This window comes from Montipora foliosa, chromosome 9 (genome assembly GCF_036669935.1).
Source record: "Montipora foliosa isolate CH-2021 chromosome 9, ASM3666993v2, whole genome shotgun sequence".
NCBI classification, from domain to species: Eukaryota; Metazoa; Cnidaria; class Anthozoa; order Scleractinia; family Acroporidae; genus Montipora; species Montipora foliosa.
Genome location: NC_090877.1, coordinates 20,772,978 through 20,782,977, shown reverse-complemented (window position 1 = coordinate 20,782,977; position 10,000 = coordinate 20,772,978). Strand labels below are relative to the sequence as shown.

Below are 10,000 nucleotides of genomic sequence, written 5' to 3'. Positions count from 1 at the left end.
CATGCCTTTCTCTGTGAATTCCCTTGCTGTAAAAACCGTTACACCAAAAGCTCTCATCTCGGAACTCACAAGCGGATATTCATACTGGTGAAAAACCTTTCCTGTGTCCTTGGGAAATCTGTGGATGGTGTTTCCGACGTTCCAATGAACTCAAGCGCCACTATCGAAGACATACTGGAGAAAAGCCGTACGTATGTCCTCTTTGTGGAAGGTCACCGATCTTCGCAGATAAAAAAAATACATCCATTAATGTAGAGAACCCGTGCAGCGTTTTCAATTTCTCGTAACGCTCTTAGTGGCCTAAAACAATTGCCCGCGGGGTCGACATTTTTGTGCAGAAATACCCAAATCAATCCGCGCATTTAATCCTATTTTTCCAAATAACATTAAGTACATGGCAGACGTGATATAACAAAGTTGTACTTTTATTTATCTTTCAAGCCAACTTCTTTAATTTTAAGAACGTAATAAGTGAGTTAAATTGTACCGGCATAGCATATGCATATATATTTAACAATTATTCCTCGAGCCCGAATGGGCTCTGAGTCAATAGCCCATGAAGTCGAAGGCCGAATGATTCGTTGCTTAATTGGGAGCCAATGAAAGTCTTTCAACAAGGGTGTGATGTGGTCGAACGTACGGCCACATAACACAAAATAAGAGTTAAAGTCACTCTGGTATTAGATTCAAAGTACCGTTAACTCTGGCGCATTTATTCCATTCATTTAACATCTTTAATTGAATCAAATTTAGTTTGCTTACACAAAAACCAGTTTTGATTTTTAAAAGTGACATTAATGTAAAAATAATACTTTTTAAACAATGATTCTTGTAAACTATTTTGATATTTTACAAAGACAAAACCATGTCATTCTTACATCTCACTACCTCCTGTCACAAGCATAATAAACTAGTGATGTGGGTAATTTATCATAGAACCTTAGACAGAAAATGTTTTGTTGCAGATTTTATTTTTGGCCTTTAGAAGAGTCAATGTAATAGATCATTGACATTAACGAAAAATTATCACTCTTTCATTTTTTGGGAAACAAAAAACAATGGTCAGTAGTGGAGCCATGAAAGGCAATCTTCCCAACGATGAAAGTCACAACCTTATGGGTCCAAATTTAAAGGGCATTGAGAATATACCAAATTCAATCTGATTAAATTAATAAATCTCAGTCTTTACTGCGTGTTGGACATGCATCAGCTTTTGTACTCAAAAAGTTGGGAGCGCCGGATTGAAAATCTTGAAAAATTCAAAATGACAGTGGCAATGGTTCTTGTAAAAAGTAAAGAATCTCTGGGCAAGATAAATATTCGATTCCCCTAGAAGAGAAAACGAAAGAGCCATCAAAGGTTTAGAAGACAACCTATGTCAGTGCTCCTTTAAAGAAACACAAGAATTAGGAGAGGGCAAAGATAAAATTGTTCACTGCCACCCTCTTCCTTGCTTTTTGGTACGTTGTCGCTTCACAACACAAAAATACTGTACATTGCCGCACTTAGTGGGATACCTAATATTATAAACATAATGACAGGTCACAAGGAGCCTAAGTTCATTAACCATGTTGCTTGTCCCCAGACAAATAACTTCATCCAATGCACAGTGGGTCCAGGCACCAAACGTCACAAGTGCCAACATTCCTTGGAGAGTTTGTCTTTCTTATCTCTGTGTCAATGGAATCTTCATCCTACTAAAAGAATGTCAACACCTGACTGTCTAGATAAACATTTAGGCTAATTCTCTTTTTAAGCAAAGCATTGTAGTAACCAAGATATGAAATTTATAACTTTTCATTGTGGTATTCCCCACTGTCACATAGTCTACCAGGCAGCTATTATAAGCAGTCATCAGACAACAGTCCACTCGTGGTGCTGTGTTTAAGCCAGTAATAATGGCAGTGAGGGAGACTACACTGTCAGTCACGAGTAGGTGGAATCAGGAGGACTTTTTTTTAAGGACCAAATTCCACTTTTAAACCATATATGGACTGATATGGCACAGAATTTTGAAGATACTCTTTTCAAGGATTGTCAAACAAGGAAGAAACCCACACAAGTAACAACAAGAAAACTCTTGTAACGTTTATGTAGCACGTTGGTGGGGTGCTAAAGTCCGTTCAAAAGGTTTGATTCCGGCTCTTCCACCACATTCAAGCGGCAAGGAAATTATGGAAGGACTTCTCAAGGAAAAATTGAGTTTAAGGATTTGGCTGTTGTTGCAAACTGATGATGAATTCTACCTCGTCATCAGTCCGAGTTACTACGGGTTACATGAGAAGCATGCGCATGCTTATCAGGTCAGTGCATGATTTGCTATTGGGTCAGTTGCACACGGGGTATACAGCTCCTGCTGGAATAATTTCCTCAATATTATCTTGGTCTTTCGTCGGGATAATCCTCTCACTTAGACTATTAATTGTAAATATCGTGGTCTTTTAAACACTCGATTTTACGACTCAGTCAGACGATATTGCGAAGGCGCATTTCCAGTCTTAGAACAATTCGTAATGGCTTCCTCCTCCGCTATGAATACCGGGCCTAAAGGTGGCCAAGTGGACAAGAATACAAACCCACCGGATCATAGCCTAGAGGGCAACAACTGAAAAGCTCCCTGCAAAAAATCGATCAGACCATAGCCTGTATGGGTGACCTTTTGTGGCGCATATGGGACATCCTAATTTCCCGCTCAAGTTAATCAGCAAATCTTATTATATTTCATGGTTATTCAAACAAAAACTTTCAGTTGTCACTTATCAACATTGCCCAAATCGATTTCTGATAAAACTGGGTCGAAAAAACATTGATCTCTCCAAAATCCTTGTATTTTTTTTGGACGTCGAATAAGTTTCAGCCATACATTTTCTCACAGCGACTTGCAATGTTTGCCATCTGGGCCCGGTTGTTCGAAAGCCGATTAAGTTAATCTAGGATTACCGTAAACTTTGGTTTCATTTTTTCAACTTTATGGTGAAAATTTCTTTTGCTTATTTTTGATCTTAAAGATTGACTTCCTCTAATGTTAAGTTTTGCCGAATATGAGCGTTGAACAGCATTTGGGAATAGAGAAATAAACTCCTTGGTTAATTTTTAATCTGGGGTTAGCGTTAATCGGCTTTTGAACAACCGGGCCCTGGCGACCCCAGAACCCTTTGCGCAAAAAGCGTGGATCGGACTACCGGGCAACTCGTTCATTGGGGCCGTCTCTTAAAGAAGACAGCCAAATGCTTATGGCTTGTACAAGTTTCGATAACTTGTTTAGAGGACAAGACAATGTCATGTACCAAAACTCGTATCAGCCGCAGGGCGAAGGAAATCTGGTAACGGCCGGCATCTATTCGCTGCTAATACCCACCAGGGAGGGAGAAATTCAACAGGTCAGTTGCAATGTATGAATGATTTAGTCAACTTACACATTTTCTAAGTGATATTATAATAGCGTGCATTTCTGATGTGAGCTTTTGGGTGAACACTGATGACGAGTTCGAACTTTGCGATACCCTCGGATGCTACATAAAACAATCAGACAACCTCTTAGTTTTCTAGCGTTATGTTACCGCTGATAAATAGGCTTAGCAATTGGAGGAAAACATTGACAACTGCTCGGAAATTTGTTGCCTTACTTTGAGCAAGAAATACAATTGAGGATCATTAGTTCGCGAGACATTGTATGAATGACCCATTTTCCTCAGAAGATCAAAATGATGGTTTGTTCTTCAAACTCCTTGTAAAAAGTTGTTCTCTCATTTCATAATCTCAGTGGATTAACCTTTTCGCGATATAATGCCGAGCACTATTGCTCTAACGAGTTTGTGATCCCTGAAGGAGATGTACGACGATTAGCAGTTTAAGTGCAAAGGACGACAGTTATCCTTTAAAATTCTTCAGTTTTAACAACTACATACATTTCCGACAAAAGCCATTGCTCCTCGATATCAATTAGCCGCCGGGTCACTCAATTGTGACATTTTACTTGGGGAAGGTATGGGATTAAAACCAGAAACAATCATGAGGTTGGATAAACCCGTGAAGTTAACTCTTATTTCTCTAACAGATCATTCGTGAGGTGGATAGCTGTCTGAGTTCATCTTCTCCTGCAACATCACCGGTGGAAACCTTGTCGCATCTTCCCCAACCCAAGCTTCAAGAAATGACCATAGGAAAGAAAAACTGCCGCTTTCCAGAGACAGGAATAACGATGGGAACGTGTATTGTTGCACAGTCGGCGTCTTTTCCAGCTCTAAATCTAAGACACCAGTGGCCACAGGTAACTATGTTTGCAACAACGCCGTCTTCTGTCCACACGACATCAAACGATGATGCAGCATATGGATGTAATTTCAGTACACATGCACAAACAGTCCAACCTGTTTCCGATAACAAAGAACTGGAACTACATCATGCCTTTCTCTGTGATTTCCCTGGCTGTAAAAAGCGTTGTTACACCAAAAGCTATCATCTCGGAACTGACAGGCGGATTTATAGGGGTAAAAAACCTTTCCTGTGTCCTTGGGAAAACTGTGGGTGGTGTTTCCGACGTTCAGATGAACTCAAGCGCCACTATCGAAGACATACTGGAGAAAAGCCGTACGTATGTTCTCTTTGTGGAAGATCTTTTAGTCGTTCAGATCATCGATCTTCGCATATAAAAAAAATACATCCATTAATGTAGAGAACCCGTGTAGCGTTTGCAATTTCTCGTACCACACTTCAAAGACGCCTGACGGCGGTGTCGATATTTTTTTGCATCAACGTTAACTGACCTAAATCCGCGCAAGTTCCTATTTTTTCAAATAACATTAAGTACCTGCTGGCGGTGATATAACAAAGGTGTACTTTCATTTATATTTCGGACCAACTTTGTTAATTTTAAGAACGTGATAAGGGAGTTAAATTGTACATAGAATATGCACATATATATATCATATATGTAATATACGAGCGTTCTTTTAAAGAAGATAACATATTCATATCGACTTTTGCGTCCACGTTGGTTGGCATGCGAGGATCTTTGTCAATGATGTTAATTTGGCGTAATTATAAGGAGTTGGTTAAATAAAGTTGTCATTTATTTAAAGATATTACCTGTTTACATTCTCTTTTCTCCACAGTTGTTTTACCTTTCTGATGATATCCGTCTGCATGTCAGTTCAGTCGAGGAGATTTATTTTCAGAAACATCGACATTAATGAATGATTCTCTTACTGAAAGGAAACTTTACAAACAATTATATGCTCATAATAATGAATAATTGTTCTTTTTTCAAGCTGGCTCAACTCACAATGGAGACGAAATCAGTCAATAAGTCGGTCGTTGTGAGGTAATCTGTTTCACTCAGACATCGACTCCTCTGTCAGTTCCTAACATGCACAAAACATCAGAAATGCATGAGGTCTTCCTTTTTCTCTGTTCCATTACTTTCTTTGAGAGTTCAACAGCTTATGACAAAGAGACTACTTCAGTCTTCATGATGTAACATCGTTTGAAAAGCAAAATAGATATCAAAACGTATTTTCTTTGAACAAGCCTTTATTTTTATCACCTTGATATGACCTTGAAATGTGCGGTTTCAGAGAGAAACATGGCGAGGAGTGATTTTTCTTCGCATTCCTCTTTTGTTTTCGTTTTTTGTTTTTCCCATGTATCGTGGACATGTTTGGAAAAACTCTTGGAGCCGTTAAGAAAGCCATTTGTGCATGATTGAAAGACTCTGACAAACGATATAGTAACTGATCGAACTGACAAGGTTTGATGACAAAAATCAACTCCTGGTTAAAGATTATATACAAACACTCACTCGTACAAGAAGGTTTAAATTATTTATTACTGATAACAGCTCCTAGACTGTTGTTATTGGGCTTACTATTGACTCGAAAGGCTTCACAAAAACACAACCGCAAATTTCTGCCGGGATTCAGTGTTTTTTATGCCGAATTAGCTAAAGTTTTTTGAATCCCGGAGCACGTGCTCTAGCAGAATACACTGAATTTGTCTCAAGAGCAACAAGCACGTCAGCGGTGAGCTTTAGGGAAATTTGTGAGACTTGCAAACATGTTTCTTTAAAGCAGCATTATTTGCTGATTTTATACACTATTTTTTCATGTTGTACCCTTGCTCCAAGACCTAATTATTCATATTCACTATGCATAGTTCTAACGGTGTAGCGCGTTAACTTTGTGTTCGCGTCGAGACAGAGCTCAAGACATGGCAAATGTTACATACGAAAATGTACTAGAGCTGTTCACTTTCCTGAAAACACGTGGGATGTCAGTTACAAAAGTTGTTCCTGGTTGAATGTTGAAGCAAGGAACTACGTGTTTGACAGTATTGGCCACATTGAAAAAGCGTGCATTTCCAAGGGGTTAATGCACGAGGTTTGGCACAAATCGATCTTTATGAAATGTCCCAGATATATTGAAACTGATTGTGAAAGCCGTTGTGCAGTTACACCTTGATTCTTAATTTCATTTAATATTATACATTTGGAACAGTTGTTGTAATAAGCAGACAAGGAATTCAGCGTTTATCGAAGACGAAAAGTTTGTTTACATACGTGATTCTTGACTGGCAGCCAGTTCTTCATGCAGGGGATAAGATGGCAGCGACGACTGTTAGTTCATATTTAAACTAATCTTTTATCATTCGTATCCAACGTGTCAGTCAGTATGAGCGATCCACGGTAATAGTTTTAATGAGTCATAAGTTTCAGGATAGAGCTGCACGCGATTTAAGTCCATTAATGTTTCATTGGTTGTGGAGTGCTGATAAATGCGCGTGGGCTCCGAGGCATGGCTAGGTGCCATGTGATGATTGTACAATATGAAGAAAAATGATACAATAAATTGCCTACGAGAACGCTCACATGCTTTGGAAACCAACCCATACATTTAGCCGGAATAGTAGAGAAAGAACTGCTGCTGGTTATTGTATAGCATACCTTGTATTCATCATTGATCAACAGATGAGCTTCAGAGCGATGATGCGAAGGCACGTAGCGTAAAATATTTCGCCTGTTATGGAGGTCGCTGAGCATTTGAACATTCACACCAAATAGTAACCCGTAGAGAATTTGTTGCCCACACTAAAAATTGTAAAGGAGCTTTAACGCCTATTTTCGTTTCCTCTTCGTCATTTCCTTTTGAATATATTACTGAATACATAAACAGCCATCAACGATCACGTTTTAAATTTTTACAGCAAGCACTGAAAAAAAAAAAAAAGATCTGCATATCATATAACTGTACGTGTAAGCCAATCGTGATGATATTAATCTACCGCAAAGCAAAGTTGTATAGCATTTTAGACTCGAAAAACGGAGTTAGAATTTTCGGTTCAAAAAATCTCTGTTTTGGGATTTAGGAGTTGTATTGGATTAAAAAAGGAGTTCCTTCAACTGTACTCCATCAAAGATAAACGTTATTTTAACTCCATAATAATAATAATAATAATAATAATAATAATAATAATAATAATAATAATAATAATGATAATAATAACAATGATAATAATAATAAAAATAATAACAATAATAATAATAATAATAATAATAATAATAATAATAATAATAATAATAATAATAATAATAATAATAATAATAACATACACTTATAAAGCGCCTTAACAAAAGCTCTAAGGTACTTTACGATCAATACAAAGTAGAAACTTAAAAATAAAATTCAATGCACAGTAGAATCTGGCAAAAGCTAAGATTCAATCAGAACAAAAGTGTTTTTTAAAAAGATTTGTTTTAAGACTGTTTTTAAAAGCATAAACACTTGTGGCTTGCTTGAAGTGCTCTGGAAGGCTATTCCATAGCTTCCGGGCACAAACTGAAAAGGCTCGATCGCGATATGACTTTAAATTAGACGGCGGAATCACTAAGTGGTTTAAACTTGATCAGCGCAATGATCTTCCAGGTGTATACCGGTTAAGTAGCTCACAAACATAATAAGGGGCTAAATTGTTTATGGCCGTAAACACGAGGAATAAAGTTTTAAAAATGATTCGTTGCTTAATTGGGAGCGAAGGAAAGTCTTTCAGCAAGGGTGTGATGTGGTCCAACTTGCGACCACATAGCACAAAATAAGAGTTAAAGTCACTCTGGTATTAGATTCAAAGTACCGGTAACTCTGGCGCATTCACTCCATTCATTTTTGGAAATCAAAAGAACACCATGCACAATGATTATAACATCTTTAATTGAATCAAATTTAGTTTGCTTACACAAAAACCAGTTTTGATTTTTAAAAGTGACATTAATGTAAAAATAATACTTTTTAAACAATGATTCTTGTAAACTATTTTGATATTTTACAAAGACAAAACCATGTCATTCTTACATCTCACTACCTCCTGTCACAAGCATAATAAATTAGTGAGGTGGGCAATTTATCATAGAACCTTAGACAGAAAATGCTTTGTTGCAGATTTTATTTTTGGCCTTTAGAAGAGTCAATGTAATAGATCAATGACATTAACGAAAAATTATTACTCTTTCAATTTTTTGGGAAAAACAATGGTCAGTAATGGAGCCATGAAAGGCAATCTTCCCAACGATGAAAGTCACAACCTTATGGGTCCAAATTTGAAGGGAATTGACAGTGAAGATTTTATCGGGAATGGGAACAACGTATTATATTCAATACGGGAAAAAACACTTCTAAATATTTTGCCTTAAAGGGGCACTGTTACTGTATGTTGGACATGCATCAGCATTTGGATTCAAAAATTAAAATCATTAGGCTAATGTTTTTAAGTTGGGAGCGCTGGATTGAAAATCTTGAAAAATTCAAAATGACAGTGGCAATGGTTCTTGTAAAAATGAAGAATCTCTGGGCAAGATAAATATTCGATTCCCCTAAAAGAGAAAAAGAAAGAGCCATCAAAGTTTTATAAGACAACACATGTCAGTGCTCCTGTAAAGAAACACAAGAATTAGGAGAGGGCAGAGATAAAATTGTTCACTGCGACTCTGGTACGCTGTGGCTTCACAACACAAAGATACTGTACTTTGCCCCACTTAGTGGGATACCTAATATTATAAACATAATGACGGGAGGAGCCTAAGTTCATTAACCATGTTGCTTGTCCCCAGACAAATAACTTCATCCAATGCACAGTGGGTCCAGGCACCAAACGTCACAAGTGCCAACATTCCTTGGAGAGTTTGTCTTTCTTATCTCTGTGTCAATGGAATCTTCATCCTACTAAAAGAATGTCAACACCTGACTGTCTACATAACCAGTTTAGGCTAATTCTCTTTTTAAGCAAAGAATTGTAGTAACCAAGATATGAAATTTATAACTTTTCATTGTGGTATTCCCCACTGTCACATAGTCTATATACCAGGCAGCCATTATAAGGAGTCATCAGACAACAGTCCACTCGTGGTGCTATGTTTAAGCCAGTAATAATGGCTGTGAGGGAGACTACACTGTCAGTCACGAATAGGCGGAATCAGGATTCATACAGAAAATTGTAACCATTTTTCACGGACTTTTTTTAAGGACCAAATTTCACTTTTAAACTATACATGGACTGATATGGCACAGAATTTTGAAGATTCTCTTTCCAACGACTGTCTAACAAGGAAAAAACCCACACAAGTAACAACAAGAAAACTCTTGTAACTTTTATGTGGCACGTTGGTGGGGTGCTGAAGTCCGTTCAAAAGGTTTGATTCCGGCTCTTCCACCACAATCAAGCTGCATGGAAATTATTGAAGGACTTCTCAAGGAAAAAATGAGTTTAAGGATTTCGCTGTTGTTGCAAACTGATAATGAATTCTACCTCGTCATCAGTCCGAGTCACTACGGGTTACATGAGAAGCATGCGCATGCTTATAAGGTCAGTGCATGACGTTCGATTGTGTTAACCATGAAATGCTATCCAATAAGCTTAAGCGATTACCATTAGATCCCCACATTATTATTTGGTACCTTAGCTTTTTTGATAATCGTCAACAAAGAGTTGTTTACAATAGCTTTGAGGGTCAGTG

The 10,000-nt window shown here is 37.6% G+C and overlaps 1 protein-coding gene across 1 annotated transcript; it reads left to right on the top strand.

Moving 5' to 3' along the window:
• The first annotated feature begins 3,122 nt into the window (after positions 1 to 3,122).
• On the top strand, positions 3,123 to 5,001 carry LOC137971183 (Krueppel-like factor 5). The gene is made up of 2 exons (XM_068817945.1): positions 3,123 to 3,380; positions 4,058 to 5,001. The coding sequence occupies exons 1-2, from the start codon at positions 3,228 to 3,230 to the stop codon at positions 4,673 to 4,675; spliced, it is 771 nt and encodes a 256-aa protein (XP_068674046.1). The 5' UTR covers positions 3,123 to 3,227; the 3' UTR covers positions 4,676 to 5,001.
• The last annotated feature ends 4,999 nt before the right edge of the window (positions 5,002 to 10,000 follow it).

Coding starts and splice junctions, on each gene's coding strand:
- LOC137971183 (XM_068817945.1), top strand. CDS start 3,228: ATGCTTATGGCTTGTACAAGTTTCGATAACTTGTTTAGAGGACAAGAC. Junction 3,381..4,057: donor GGGAGGGAGAAATTCAACAG/GTCAGTTGCAAT, acceptor TTTCTCTAACAG/ATCATTCGTGAGGTGGATAG.